We start from the raw sequence: 15256 nt of genomic DNA, 5'->3' as shown, positions 1-15256 counted from the left end.
GATTTTGGCAAATCCCAAATGTATGCACATACATATGCATCTTGAGCCCCGGTGTCGCTACACACACAAGCACGCAAATACAAACAGATGCGAAGGCAACGCGCTACTTTTTAATATCTGCTTCAACATTAAACAATTATTAGCGGTTAGGACAGGTTATGGTTGTTTCCAATGGGAAGTAATACACAAACCTTAAGCAGACGCAAATTGGAAGTGCACTGTAATAAAAAAAGCCTTGGAAGTAATATGAAATCTAAATTATTTATTTCAATTTGGCTTATCGGTGACTTATTTTATGTTGCCGGAAATACGAAAAAGCTTATCAAATCGAGCGGGTTTCGGCGTAAAAAAAATAGAAAAAATGAATGTTTCCAAAATAAATAAATAAATTGCCGCTTTATCAGCTATATTAAATTATTAGCTTCCTTTTTGATTGCTATTTATAGATTTAAGTGCCAGTTTGACTTGCGTAAAAATATTTTTTCAGATTGGATTTGCAGTGTTGCCAGATTGCTGATTGCCAGCTGTTGAATGATACCGTTAAATAAGACACGAGTTAGATCAAACAAATTAACTAAAATAATACGATAAAACGAAGCTATTAGAATGATTATAACGATCAAAAGAACATTTGTATACAACTTCTTTTATTTGAAAGGGTTTTCTGCTTATATGTTTTAATACTTTTTAAATCTTTCAAGCTTTTCATTTCAGCTCATCGCAATTTCATATCCCCGCATCAATTATAAAACAATTAACCAATTTAAGTTGCTTATGCATTTTTTAATAATATTTGATCGAGCATCAAGCTGTGTGCGTTTCTTAAAGCTGCCACAGTTCTGTACAATTTTCGTATAAAACACGTGATATGGGAACTTTTCCAATACGAATGCCACTATATATATATCCGAATCCAAATCTGGTGGGTTGAAGTTTGAAGTAATGTCGCTTATGGGACCGTCAAGGCGTTTGATCTCCTGCAAACACAAACTGGATTAGTTCAAAATTCTGGTAGGGAGTATTTCAATAATGCAGCGCGTGGTTAATGAAGTGCTGCATAATAAATAACAAAAAAAAAAACGGAAAATGGACAGCAAGCCCACGTTGCAGGATCTTAGTTAACCAAGCAACGTTGATCGAACAATGGTAACTTTACTTTAAGAAACACTTTATAGCTTAAAAGTGTTGGGGGTTCATTTTAACATATTGATTAGATTACCTGATTAACGTCAGCGCTTTGCTGCCAGTCGATTTGGACTTCATTTGCGAGCAAAGACGCCGTTTTGCGATCTTGAAAATATTTCATCTTCGGCCAAAGCTGAAGAGTTTCATCGAAATAAGAGCTTATTATCGCCGGTTCGAACCCAAAAATCCACACGCAAACATTTTCATCAAGAAAACAAACATTTTTCGTTATTTTTTGGTCACCACAAATTTGTAGATTTTCTATGTAGCCAAAAATTCTGAGGAAACCTTTTGAATCTAACACAGAAGATCAATTTTCAATTGAATACATACGTATGTATGTTTGATTGATCGTCGAACGAAATTAATTACTACACTAAATAACCAAAGTATATTTGCATCTTAATATGCAGTGCATATTATCAGACTAAATAAAATAGATTATAGATTATTATTATTGATTTGATAAAGGGTTTAAGCCAAATCAATCAGATCTTTTAGAATACAGTCATTCCGTATTGAACAAATTCAAAACGAAGAAAACCGACTGCCCAGCATTTATTATATAAAAAAAATTAACAACTAAAATGCCATTTTGGCCACATAAATCTCTTTTGATGGTCGAACCATTCATTATACATAACGATGGATTAAATATTCCATTTACTTTTCGAGACGAAAACATACAGTTTTGTATTTTTAAATCGTTGAAGCAGCACTGAATCATAGAATTCATTTTTAAAAAATTGGAATAGCCGCTACCAATTTGTACTTCAAATTATAAGATTCAGATTATAAGATTTATAAACCTCATAGATAACTTTTCATTTTCGCCCACTGATATAGCAATATTTTGCATAATTTACGCGTATGATAATGAACTTGACTGGGAGTTCCACACAATATTGCCTTTAAAACATATATTAAACATTCATTAATGCCGTTTTGCCAGAAGCAATAGCAATTTCATGACTTATAAACATATAGTATGTTGAAACCAGTCTGATTTTTATTAAATATATAAGATTGTGTTTTGAAATATTGAAAAAAAGAAGAAAAGAACAATCACGTATTCCCGAAGGACAAAAAAAAAAAGAAGTTTACACCCAAAAGGTAATATTTCAATTTGCACTAAATTACTGGCAGAAGAAATCAGTTTTGAACCCTATATCGTATCGATATCTGTGCCACATAAGAATCGTAAGCCCAAAAATCGTTGTTGAAATATTATTTTAGTTCACAATATTACACTAAGTGCAATAGAGCGATGTTCCATCTAAAGAGATTCCAATGTTATTTGTATATACATGCAATACGATGCAAGTCTTCGTACATTCATTAAATAAACCTGTAAAAGAACTTGAATATAAAAATAATTAAATTATTTCAGCTGTAAGGGGGTTAAAATAAATTTAAAATTTCACAAGGGCAGGCATTACCTTTTCCCATTCGCCATGGCATTGCATTGAAATATTCATCCTTCTCAGAGAGCATTTTTCATGGAAAATCGCAAGACGTTGCTTCTTCATAACACACCGCCCACTTTTCGCGCGCCCATCTTTGCCCAGAAACCACAAAAAACGAATTACCAAAATCGATTCTCTTGATTGCACTAAAAACCATCCTCCAAAATGATTTCCAGCAGATATATACCTTGATATATATATATTATCCAAATGAATATTACGATGCGGGAGCAAAATTTGGTAATTAATTAAATCACATTACTAAAATTCAGAATTTCCAAATTGACGAAAGCCAAAAGTTCATGTTTCCACATGTTTGCTAGCTTACAAATTTGTTTATTAGATTTGAGCTTCAAACTCTTTTACACTGTCTTGATAATTGCACAAAAAGTAAAAAATATTGTGCCCAAGCAAAGAAATAAATCCAATTTCAAGAGAAAGAACCCATCCGATAGTTTTATCTTTGGAAGTCCATATACACCTGTTACTACGCGGAGTAGAAGGGTATACTAGATTAGTTGATATGAATTTATATGATTTGATTTGATGTCCGCCTGCTTGTCCGTATGTCTGTCCGTATGTTGGACTTTGATATTTCTATATCTATACCAGCTTGAAATTGGGATTAAGCATGCAGATTCCAGACGCCGATGCAGCCCGGAAACTGTACCAGCTTGCATAGCAGAATACAGGGTATCTGTTAGTCGAGGTACTCGACAAACTTCCAAAATTTAACAAAATCGAACAAAAAAAACCGAATAAACTGTAGTCAAGTTAAATTTGCTACGGTGAGTTGCTGTTTAAGAATTCTTTCCATTGATGCGTTGCAACTTGTGACAAAAATACTTTCTGTAAGGGTATAAGAATATTAATATAATAAGTACAGATAAATCCCGAATATCATAAGTTGACATCTGCATTCCAGTATAACATGGTTATGTTCGCATTTGGAAGTCAATTTCCGTTTATTTCTCATTTGCGTCAAAATTGAAAAAAATTAAAGATATGCTATACACTTCGAATTGTTTATTAATTTACTAAAATTAATTTTCGGTGCCAACACCCAGAACTGATCAAAATGTAAATATTTGATGTTTGCTTTCAAAGTGCAATATTTGTTTGATTAAAGTTGTATTTTGAACATACTAATATATGTATTTATATAAGTATAATTAAATTATTAGCATGACAATTGATTACATCTACATTTAAATTTGTTGCTTTGTAGGTATATGCCAAATGTATATTTATGCAACATGAAAGGTATACGGGTATAAAACACAAACAACTGTTTGATTTCTCTATGTTAACACAAAGTATTATTCATCAAATTTTGGTCGAGGTCTGAGATTGTCGGTTTCATTGCAAGAAAACGGCGTAAACTATCAAGATCTAGCCTAAATAATATAGTACTTGAAGTAATATCCAAAATCGGTGAGAAATGTATATCCAAATACACAAGCGTTTGAATGGTTTTCCCTTGCATTTTCCCCAAAACAAATATCAGTTCCCAAAAATTCCATATTAGATAAGATATGCAGTTCTGTTAAATATTTCTATCAAATAAAAGAATATTTTAAAAAAAAGGGGCAAGAGACAAAATGTAAAAACAAAAATTAAACAAAATTTTACCGAAATTAATTGAATTCTTCCGATAAATACTTGAAATAAATACTAAAACATATGAAGAAAATAAAAACTTTATTTAGAATGAATAAAAAAAAATTGAGTTGCAATTCGACTACTGCCAGAAAAAAAGTTGTTAATCATTTAATTTGTTAATCATTAACAAAATAGTGGGAAAGCGTAGAATAGTTCTGCACAACAGAAGGATCCATTAGTGGACATCGAATGAGATGAGAGATCCAGACCAAGATCCAGATCCAGATCAAGTCCATGCGCTCATCCGGAATACTCACCAGATTTTCGAAGTGTTCTTAACTTTCTTTTTCTTTTTTTCTTTTCTTTTGAATTAATATTGCGTTTTTCATGTTCAAATAAATCGATTAGGAATATATCTTTATATATATTTAATTTGAATGGTGGACAAAAAAGAATTAAATTACTGGAGAATGTAGTTCGCCGCATACATAATCTTAAATTATCGCTATGATTAAGTATATGTACGCAATGATTTCGTTTTTCTTTTTGCTGCAGCATTGCACTTTCACTTTCGGATTCAGATTGTATACTATTTTGTAAGGTTCATCCTTTGCGTGTCCTTACTCTTAAAATTTAGGATCGATAGACGATCGATAATAAATTAAAACATATTTGGGTGCATGCGATTAGAGGGATCCTTTTAAGCAAGTTCATTCTGATCGCGCGCACAAGCGAGAGCCAAGTTAAAATGTGAAACGCATTCAAATATTTGAGAGTACGTCAAATCTCATCCTTATATGTATTGTATATTGTTCGATCGATCCAGTGTCTAAAAACGTCGACGTCCCCATGGGACATTATTTCCTCCGCCATTATTTCCACGTTGATTGCCGCCTTGGTTCATATTGTTAACCCCAAATTCAAAAGCGAAGGAGTCCTATTCAAGCAAGGAAATACAATTGTTCAATTGAGTGTTGCATTAGCCGTGAGGAACCCAGTTCAAAAAAGAGGTGAATTATGTTTAAATTTGTATCTGTGGCCACCCACCACACCCAATCTCCAAATATTGAATAGAATAACTAACCACATAGCCCCAAACTCGAATATATCGATTCAAATCTCGATTCCCAACTTCTGATTCGTTTGCACAAAGAATTGACTTCGTTTTTATGATTAAATATGTTAATCGTTACGCAAAATAAAGTACATAGCCCCCACTCATCGCAAGTCTTAAATGCATTCCAGATTTTATATAATTTATATTTTTTCACCCAGACCTGGCTGATGAAAGCAGCTACCAGAAAATATTAAAATCCTTTTTTTCTATTCAAGTAATTGGCATATTGTTTACTGGTTTATTGTTTTAACTACCAGCTTCGAGCAGATGGATGTTGTAACTGCTGTCTTACGAAACACTTGCAATGTTTTCGACAGCTAGCTACTCACAAAGTTTTGATCGTCTTTGTAGAAAATAACACACAAAAGTGTTCCTGTTCCGAGGTTTTATAAACCTCTAGTTCAAAATGAGAAGTGCCTACTACCCACAATCTTCAAACATGAAAGATAAACTTGCATTTAAGATTAAGATGGTAAATTATAATTCTTTTGACTTTGCGATGTCAGCAAATCAAAATAATCACATTGAACCGATCCATTTGGATGAACTGAGTACAAAATCAATCAATTTCATTGTCTAATAAAAAAGTAGTAGTTTTCTTTCTTTAGCCACTCAGTACATATTGAGTTCCAAAGAGCAGAGAGGTAAGCAAATCCCAAATGATTGTTAACGCTTAGCCTCAGCGTTTTAAAGGATAATCCTCTTGTTTGACATCGAATAAATTAGCTTTCCGCCCCATTTAATCAATTAAGTTCGTTAGAATCTCTTCATGTTCCCCAAAAAAAAACTGTTGTAACTTTTCGAAATAGACCTGATCTGATAAATTGCCAGCGGAGTATGTTAATAATTGATATTAACTTTAAGAAAAGTATATGCATTGGGTTATAGTTTCGTGAAGGGTATCATAGACAGTAGCTCTTGTAGCTCCACAGATCTGTTGGTTACTGAATATTTCGTTGAATAGTATTTAGGATGCGGACATACCTGTGTGTTGGGCGCAGCATTGTTTCCAATCATTGTGGAATTGTTATTGTTATTGCCTAAAATCGAGCATATTATTGTTGGATCATCGAAGATCGAAGTTTCGATCGCTTACCTCTAAAAACCTCGAATGGCGAATTGCTATTGCCAGCGAAGTTGTCAAAAGTGGTGTTGTTACCGCCGCCGCCACCAAATCCCTCCTGCTGATCCAGCAATGAATTGAGCTGCTGCGCCTTCATGAACAGTGTCTCCTGCTGCCGACGGAGCATGTCCTCCTCCTGGCGATTCATGTGGCTCTGCATCTCGGTCTGATGCCGCCGCATGGTCTCCTCCTCGCGCTTGCGCATCTCCTCGGCCTGCTTCTCGCGCATCTCCCACTCCAATTTCTTGCGCTCGTTGTCAACTTCGCGTTTTCGCAGCTCTGCAATGGAAGCGTATTTACTTAGTAGGGCACAAATTGATTTTAGATCGCCCAAATAATTATTTTAGGTGGCCATAAGTTAGCTCCATTATCCCAGAATACTGTGCACAGCAATTACAAGTGTGATTTGTGTGTCCAGAATCGAAAAAGTACGAAACGGACTGGCATAAATGAAATGTTTTTGGATTCTTTAACGAACGCTTTAAGATCCGCTCCCAAAGCAAAGATAAATCAAGAAAAGCCTATCCCAAAAAAATCATTGTCATACAGACAGAATGAATAGCAAATAAGCTATTAATTTTCTTGTTTTTAAAAGCACCGAAATTATCACTTCAATGCGAATCAAATACTTTGTGAATGCATAAAATAGCATTAGTTATTAAGAAATTGTTCGAGGAACACGCAAAGCGGAATGGATTCCTTTTGATTTGCGCAAAGGATCAATTTAAATATGTTACCCTAACCATTTTAACACTTCGATTTATCGGGCATCAAATATGCGAATTGTTAAAATGCTGTTGGCATTTGGAAAACCCGCCCAAATCGTGACATATACTGACCTTGACGCAACAGTTCCGTCTCTTGCTCATAGCGTGCGTACTCCATCTGAGCCTCCAGCTTGTCCTCCTCCATTTTCAGTTCGCGTTTGAGTGCGTCCTGCTTGGTTTTAAACAAGTTGTGCAGCTGCTTCCAGCGCGAACCGTACTCGTGCTCAAACGAATTGGGATCGGCGAAGCGCGGACCAATGCTGCGCTCCTGGTTGAAGTCGGGCATCTTTTTGTTGAACGCCTTCTCCGGCAGTCCGTCGGTGTCGTCGTTCACCTCCATCGGATCGACCAGACACGGTCGAAGGGATGCAGTGAGGAAGAAGCACTTCTCGTTGCACATCCGCAGGCAGGCGCTGGCCGATGACTTCTTGGCAAACTCAACTATGCCCTCGCCCATATGCTTGCCACGATCGTCGACGGTGATGCTGGCCCTCTCGATGGGACCAAAGATTTCGAAGGACTTGTACAGCAGCTCGTTGGAAACGAACGGCGTGAGATTGCTCACCCGCAAAATGGTGGCATTCGGTGCGAATCGTACACGCAACTGGCGACCCTTTCGCATCGATCCGTCCAGGGCGCGTTTAGCCTTCTCGGCATTGGGATGATAGTCGACCTTTAGGAATGTAAAGTTCTTATCCAGGTTCGAGAAGATCTCGCTAATCTCGCCGTATGGCTTGAACATCTCGCGCAGCTCATCGTCGGTGATGTCATTGGTCAGGTTGCCCACATAGAGACGATTTCGTCCAGAGAACTTCGTCTCCGTGGGCACTTCCACCGGTTCCAGTTCAAAGGTGGGCCCAGAGATGCTGCGCAACCGCTGGGAAATGAAGAAGTCTTCACCGCCGCGCGGACCGCCGCCTCCACCGCCACCACCACCACCCATATTGGTGCTGTTCATCGTGCCACCTGCACCTCCGCCAGGGCGTGGACCACTGCGGTTTCGGTTGTCACGCTGCTGGTTCTGCGGACCTCCGGAGAAACCGCCACCTTGATTGTTACCAGCATTGCGACCTCTGAATCCCTGACCATTTCCCTGATTTCCGGCTCCTCCTTGATTTCCTTGGCCTCCTTGATTGCCTGCTCCTCCTTGATTTCCTGGTCCTCCTTGATTTCCTTGACCATGGACTTGATTTTGATTTTGGTTTTGTCCTTGCCGTTGATTTTGGCCCTTGTTGGCGTTCTGATTCGCTTGATTTTGGCCAGCAGCTGCAGTTGCCGGTTCATTGTTCTTAGCAAGTGCATTAGGACCGTCCGCCTTTGATGTTTCGTTGTTGGGCTTTTGCTATATTTGTGTTATACATTTGAATAAGTACAATATGCAATATGTGAGCCGCATCTGCAGTGCCGTCATTCCAATCCAGTTACACCATTTGAATACAAACTGAACTGGAATTGAATCGGCTCTACAGGCGTGCCCCCCACTTAAACTTCCCCCATATAAATTGACAACCAGAAGTGAATTTAAATACGGTCTTTGTTCTAATGAGATACTCCTCCTTTTCATCCCTTCAAAGTTTATACAGAGCGGGTGAAATACTCAATATTAGTTGTTTGGAAAACGGGTTTGTCCTTGATACATTCACACAGCAAAGTACACTTAAGTTAAGTTTCTTCTAGCAGCAAAAGGATATAAGTCATTGGAATCTAGTTTCGGTTTTCCAAAACATCTGTAGTTTGTAGGCAATTCAAAAACCATATCTTGGATGTTATGACAACTATCTGGCACCAATCATCCGAAACATTTTGTACTATAAGTGCCAGGTTATTGACTAAGCTTAGCAATTTGCTTAATTTTAGTATTTGTAGTTCAAGCACGCGATACTTTGCAAACCCATTTTCATAATGCTTATAGCCATTCGTCATCAATGTAATCAATAAGCAAACCATTTAATTGATCCACTGAGCACTATAATTCAGCAGAATATATTGTAGGTAGTGACTAAATTCCTATAAAAACGTAATGTTTTCCTTTTCAAATAACTAATTTGCATTTCTATGCGGACTGTTCTCTAAACATATATTACAAAAAAGTACTTGGGAATCATAAAATTAGTGATAGTTCTACTGTTGAAAATGAACGTTTTGAAACATTAATTAATTAGCGGGAAAATACTGATGACTTATGCAGCATAAGGGTACAAATACATATTCGCCCAATGAATAATGTTAATTCATTTCATTTAGAAAAGTCAAGAATATTTACTCGTTCACACATATGTACATATTTTCTACTCGTGTATGTATGTACATGCCCCAGCACATTTGGCTACAAGTGTTCATTTTATAAGAATTCGATATGTACATACATACATATGCTTTCTTGGGCATTTGTACATAAAAATATTTGCAAAAATTATCAGTAACGGCAATTATATGCATGCATATGTTTGATTAAAGCTGTATGTGGTCAGTTACCCGAAAAATGTGAAGAATACCTAATATTTGTATACAATTAAGTGCCCGCGATAATCTAATCAACTATATCGAATTTAGATAACTTACATTTAAATTGTTGTTGCCTGGAAAAGTCCGGTTTTGGTTTCCAGCGCGATTGTTGTTGCGATTGCGGTTTCCAGCGAACCCACCCTTGTTGTTTCCAAAATTCTTATTTTGATTGGGGCCACCAACTGCACCACCACCGCCCGTTACACCACCATTTTGATTCTGGTTCTGGTTTTGATTCTGGGCATTTGGACCACCGAATCGTTGCTTCTTTTCAGCCGGACATCCATCCGCGGAATCATTTTGTTTTAGTGCATTATGCTTGCCGAGATTTTTGTTGGCCTGCTGGTTTCCCCGCTGCTGTCGCTGCGGCAACTGTTGCGTGGCGTTATTATCTTGTTTCCCCGCACTTTCCATTTTTTAATATTATTATTCCTTTCGCTTTACTAAAAAGTGCTTGCTACAAATCGTTGACAAGCGTCGTCAAAATTGAAAAACTGAATGTAATGGAACAAAGCAGATAAACGTATTATACGTACACAGCATAGGTGGTGACACAATGCCTACTTTGGTATGTGTGGAATGGAACAAACGTAATATCGGTATATAAAAAAAAACAGATGTCTAATATAACATGCTTTTAAAAATGAGAAATAAGTTTTAAAAAAAACGAGTAGCCAGAAAAATCAAACATTTGGAAGGGTTTAAAAATAATTGGTATAAGTTTTAGAATATTATGGACCTTGAACACTGATTGAAAATTGTTATCGATAATTAGATTCTCCCACGAACACAAATTTATCGAAACACAAAAACCACAATTTCTATTATTTTCTATTTTGTCTTGTATTAATAATAATAATAAAAATCATCAAATGAACAAATGAAGTTACAATAAATAAAATGTAAATGTACTTTTGAAACATCTCATGTTTACTTCTAAATATATTCTATATATGGCAAGGATTATAAAGTTGTAATTTTATACACTGTCACGTTGATTTTCTGCTGTTTGTGCATCAGGAAAGCCCTTTCGTGATGTGAAACATCTTTGATTTGAATACAATCTGCAAGTCAATAGAAAAATCATTATTTAAATATTATTTTATATTTTATTATTATTTATTTTTTTACAATTACCTATTTCATGACACCCTCTTAATAACCGCTTTATACAGACTTCAATCGGCAGATACATCAGTTTTCTTCGCAAAAAATCAAAGACACTTAGAGTGGCAAATGTGAGCGCCTTCAGCTATAAAGAAAGTTGTATTATTGTGAAATTCAACGATTTTATATTAAACTTACAGCAGCAAAAACTATATAGTAGACAAGGGTGGTGGGTAACAAAAACAGAATAGCCGAGAAAAATATGGTAGCTAGATATAATTGCCGATTCATATAGTTGTGGGACTCAGTGCGACCTGAAAAGTATAAGAGTTGGTAAAACTAAACTTCAGCAAAAATCTTAAAAATACATACCTTTTAAAATGTTGTAACGATTGCCTCGAACCACTTGCCATAGGACAGAAAGACCTCTTCTTTCCACATTGTAGAGGCTATGAAAATAATATTAATGTTTTAAAGCGGTCAATATATGTTGCAGAAACTTACACTTTGGTATAAATATAGAAGCAATGTGAATGTAAGCCAATAACGGATATTAAGTCCACTAGTAAGGCTATCTGGAATGTAAAGCCCAAGCATCCAATCATGCCAATGGCCAAGAAAACTTGTCGTACTAAAGGTTCAATGAAATCTGTAGTAAGGGAACAAAGTTATCAATCTTATCATGCACTTAAGTAGACCCAAAAGCTTACCCAAAAATGTTGACCACAGCTCAATATGATATTTGAAGCAGTCGAGAAAGAAATTATTTAAATGTATATTCAGCTTGAGGCCAATGGGACTGCCCTCTAATACTTTCAACAGGCCGTACAATTCGTCAATGACGTACTACAATAGATAAGCAAGTTAATGTCACATATTTAAAATCAAATTTGTATGGCGGACATACATGAGATATTTGTATTAGAAAATCACCAGGCTGTGTGGCAAGCGAAAATAGTATTAGCATCAGTATAATCCCCAGTATTCTATCAAGTACTATATTAGCCGGTCGAGATCTGCTTGATAGAAACTAAGTAATAGTTATAGTTATAATAATAGTAATAATAATAATACCGTTTATCACATGCAGTCTGCCATTCCTTGAAATGCTTATAAATAGTTGAGTGAACCATAACTCTGTTGATAAATACATTTTCTGCCATATATTCGAATATCTTAATTGGAGAATCGGCAATGAGTGTTAAGCCATGTTGTATACTCCTGTTGGCACTATTGTTTGGCTTGTTTTGGTTCTCAGCAGTGGGTTGATTCAGTCTAGAGAGCTCCAGAAAGTCGCAATCGGTGCTATCAAGATCATTGTATTCCAAGGATCGGCTTTTTCCAGATTCACCAGATACGAAAAGATTTCGTACCATTTGCTTGTCGTAGAGAATCACTTTAATGTGCTTCAGATATTCGGGCGTAATGCCTAGGTAAACCAGTGTTATATTCGCCTGACTGCTATTGTAGGTGAAGCACAATCGCATATTGAACTTAAGAAATTGGTTCTGGTCCGCATTGAAATCCTCGTTGAGAATAGAGCCCAGGAAACGCAGATTGCCCTTTTCATGATTTATGGCCTTGTCACTGAACTCCAAATCTGATGCTTCCAGCACGTAATACGATACGACATTATCTTCATTTATCTGCACTTGCCCGTACAAATTAGTTGGCTTTTTGATGTAATAATAGTTGAGCGGTAGATATATCTTAATGCTCATAATATAATCGATTAACTGACAAAAACACCGGTATTTCTTCTCTCAATCAAAACAAAACAAATGCAGCATGCTTGAGAAGGTGGTGTACAATTCAGTGTGACGTCACAGAGTTTTGATTAACAAAGTAGCGAGTATAGAATAGTTACATATTTGTATATGTCAGATGTCGCTTAAACGTATTTCCCTATTCCGATTTCTATGTATAATAATTTATACAAATATTTTGCAGTAATTCCACACCATACAATTGAAATATGCCGATAAATCTTTCAACGATACTTTGAAAATGACAGTGTCGCACTGCAAGCCCTCGGCTATCGGTGGCCCATTCCATTGTTTTTCAGTTTTCACGTGTTCTGTTTTAAGTCGTTTCTTTGATATTTGCGTTAATATACGCAATAGAGGGACACATTTTTCTTCGGCATTTTAATAAGTCAAAATTGTTTTCGTGTAAAAAAAATTTGTTTGATTTAGCAACAATAATGGGCTATGACGGTGAGTTCAATGAAGAGAGGAAGTAAAGGGCAGCACTGAATTTAATGTCCAAGTGTGCATAAATAGATGTTTATGTATTTATATGTATGTATGCATACATACAACTATAAATGTATAAATGCAAAGAAAGTGAAAAATGTGCAACTGAATTTGTTTATCGCGGCAACACAGCCTGTTCCTTGTTTCTTTTTTTTTAAATGTTAAAAAGGTGTGTTGCATTAGTTTTTGTTAATATTCGCATTCATTCTAGACCGGTTGTTTTTTTTTTATTTCGTTTCGTTCATTCATACATTCATACATACGTACATACGTTGAGTTTTGAGTCTATTTTTAATGGAATACAGTGCATTTCGGTATTAAAATGATGTTCGAAGATAAATATTTGCACATCGACAATGAAGGCGAGTGCTTATGACCATAAATGCTTCTAACCATACAACATACACCGAAATGTGTCCTTGTTCATGGCTTACATATGCGTGTGTATGCATGCACATGGCCAAATTTGTGTGCACTTCCTGGGCGAGGGGGGCCTGCCCCTCAAATTTGCGAAAGGCGCGATTCGAGAATCAACGTGTTTAATTCATACCGTTTTTGCAGACCGTGAACGTGATCGCGAGAGACGCCGACATCGTTCCCGCTCTCGGGACCGCCATCGCGAACGCTCCAGGGATCGACGCCATCACCGGAACTCGAGGCGCAAGCCCTCGCTTTATTGGGATGTACCGCCGCCGGGATTCGAGCACATCACCCCGATGCAGTACAAAGCCATGCAGGCGTCCGGACAGATCCCGGCAAGCGTTGTGCCGGATACACCGCAAACGGCAGTGCCCGTGGTCGGATCGACAATTACCCGACAGGCGCGTCGCCTGTACGTTGGCAACATTCCGTTTGGCGTCACCGAGGAGGAAATGATGGAGTTCTTCAACCAACAGATGCATTTAGTTGGGCTCGCCCAGGCGGCCGGCAGTCCCGTCTTGGCCTGCCAAATTAACTTGGACAAAAACTTTGCTTTCCTCGAGTTCCGATCGATTGACGAAACCACCCAGGCCATGGCATTCGATGGCATCAATTTGAAGGGGCAGAGCTTAAAGATTAGGCGTCCGCACGATTACCAGCCCATGCCGGGTATAACAGATACGCCGGCAATAAAGCCCGCTGTTGGTAAGTAACGAATATCCAACGAATTTCGTTGGCACACGGTCTAATCTAATAATCACCATTCCACCACAACAGTTTCCAGTGGAGTTATTTCGACAGTGGTCCCGGACTCGCCTCACAAAATCTTCATCGGTGGTCTACCAAACTATCTGAACGACGATCAGGTTGGTTAAACATTAAAGCGTTTCCATTCGAATTCTCATAGGCATTTTTATCTTCTCCTGCAGGTTAAGGAACTGCTTTTGTCGTTTGGCAAGCTACGAGCCTTCAATCTGGTTAAGGATGCTGCTACTGGGTTGAGCAAGGGGTATGCTTTCTGTGAATATGTCGATCTTAGCATCACAGATCAGGTACGAAACTATTTCAGAATTGCAAACAGACACAATGTTAACTCTCGCTCTCTTTCGATTCCCAATACAATTCGTAGTCGATTGCTGGCCTGAATGGAATGCAGCTGGGTGACAAGAAACTGATTGTCCAACGTGCCAGCGTGGGCGCCAAGAATGCGCAGAACGCGGCCAACACCACGCAGTCGGTAATGCTCCAAGTGCCGGGCCTGTCCAATGTGGTGACCTCTGGTCCGCCGACCGAGGTACTTTGCTTGCTCAACATGGTCACGCCCGATGAACTGCGGGACGAGGAGGAGTACGAGGACATCCTGGAGGACATCAAGGAGGAGTGCACGAAGTACGGCGTCGTGCGGAGCGTGGAAATTCCACGTCCCATCGAGGGCGTCGAAGTTCCGGGATGCGGCAAGGTCTTTGTCGAATTCAACTCGGTTCTCGACTGTCAGAAGGCGCAGCAAGCACTTACTGGACGCAAATTCAGCGACCGCGTTGTGGTCACATCATATTTCGATCCCGACAAATACCACAGACGCGAGTTTTAGATACAAGTAAATCATATATATATCTCACATTCACCACTTGTCCAATAAATATCAGAATAAAAGTAAAGTTTTGACTACGAAAAAACCATGAAAAAGAAAGGGATAGTCGCTTATTTCG

General features: G+C 37.7%; 3 protein-coding genes across 5 annotated transcripts; 1 reads left to right on the top strand and 2 right to left on the bottom strand.

Annotated features, from left to right (window-relative positions):
* Positions 1-242: 242 nt before the first annotated feature.
* On the bottom strand, positions 243-10228 carry LOC6740167 (protein no-on-transient A). 3 transcript variants are annotated; one of them, XR_006542060.1, is made up of 6 exons: positions 9823-10228; positions 7333-8602; positions 6467-6772; positions 6355-6410; positions 1220-5190; positions 763-977 (listed from the first exon to the last, which is right to left on the bottom strand). XR_006542060.1 is itself a non-coding variant. In XM_016181126.3 (5 exons), the coding sequence occupies exons 1-5, from the start codon at positions 10177-10179 to the stop codon at positions 744-746; spliced, it is 2223 nt and encodes a 740-aa protein (XP_016039635.1). In that variant the 5' UTR covers positions 10180-10228; the 3' UTR covers positions 243-743. The 3 variants fall into 3 exon arrangements, 2 of the variants coding, with proteins under 2 accessions (XP_016039635.1, XP_016039636.1); XM_016181126.3 differs by lacking the exon at positions 1220-5190 and having other exon boundaries at positions 243-977; XM_016181127.3 differs by having other exon boundaries at positions 763-5190.
* Positions 10162-12891, bottom strand: LOC6740161. Its single transcript, XM_016181123.3, has 8 exons — positions 11947-12891; positions 11780-11888; positions 11583-11718; positions 11377-11521; positions 11245-11321; positions 11071-11186; positions 10903-11017; positions 10162-10829 (listed from the first exon to the last, which is right to left on the bottom strand). The coding sequence occupies exons 1-8, from the start codon at positions 12591-12593 to the stop codon at positions 10729-10731; spliced, it is 1446 nt and encodes a 481-aa protein (XP_016039634.1). The 5' UTR covers positions 12594-12891; the 3' UTR covers positions 10162-10728.
* Positions 12892-12931: 40 nt separating this feature from the next.
* On the top strand, positions 12932-15223 carry LOC6740162 (splicing factor U2AF 50 kDa subunit). The gene is made up of 5 exons (XM_002077006.4): positions 12932-13088; positions 13689-14252; positions 14325-14413; positions 14477-14599; positions 14677-15223. The coding sequence occupies exons 1-5, from the start codon at positions 13076-13078 to the stop codon at positions 15136-15138; spliced, it is 1251 nt and encodes a 416-aa protein (XP_002077042.1). The 5' UTR covers positions 12932-13075; the 3' UTR covers positions 15139-15223.
* The last annotated feature ends 33 nt before the right edge of the window (positions 15224-15256 follow it).

The sequence above is a fragment of the Drosophila simulans genome, chromosome X, assembly GCF_016746395.2.
Source record: "Drosophila simulans strain w501 chromosome X, Prin_Dsim_3.1, whole genome shotgun sequence".
Taxonomy (NCBI): Eukaryota; Metazoa; Arthropoda; class Insecta; order Diptera; family Drosophilidae; genus Drosophila; species Drosophila simulans.
The sequence above is the reverse complement of the archived record's forward strand: the minus strand, read 5'-3'. Positions and strand labels throughout refer to the sequence as shown.

Bases quoted from the DNA above. Each gene is read 5' to 3' on its own strand.
- LOC6740167 (XM_016181126.3), bottom strand. From the start codon at position 10,179: ATGGAAAGTGCGGGGAAACAAGATAATAACGCCACGCAACAGTTGCCG. The intron at 8,603-9,822 runs GTAAGTTATCTA...ACACAAATATAG, and splicing joins CAGGCAACAACAATTTAAAT to CAAAAGCCCAACAACGAAAC. The intron at 6,773-7,332 runs GTCAGTATATGT...CTTCCATTGCAG, and splicing joins GACGGAACTGTTGCGTCAAG to AGCTGCGAAAACGCGAAGTT.
- LOC6740161 (XM_016181123.3), bottom strand. From the start codon at position 12,593: ATGAGCATTAAGATATATCTACCGCTCAACTATTATTACATCAAAAAG. The intron at 11,522-11,582 runs GTAAGCTTTTGG...CCCTTACTACAG, and splicing joins GCTGTGGTCAACATTTTTGG to ATTTCATTGAACCTTTAGTA. The intron at 11,187-11,244 runs GTATGTATTTTT...TATACTTTTCAG, and splicing joins TCGTTACAACATTTTAAAAG to GTCGCACTGAGTCCCACAAC.
- LOC6740162 (XM_002077006.4), top strand. The intron at 14,414-14,476 runs GTTGGTTAAACA...CTTCTCCTGCAG, and splicing joins ACTATCTGAACGACGATCAG to GTTAAGGAACTGCTTTTGTC. The intron at 14,600-14,676 runs GTACGAAACTAT...TACAATTCGTAG, and splicing joins ATCTTAGCATCACAGATCAG to TCGATTGCTGGCCTGAATGG.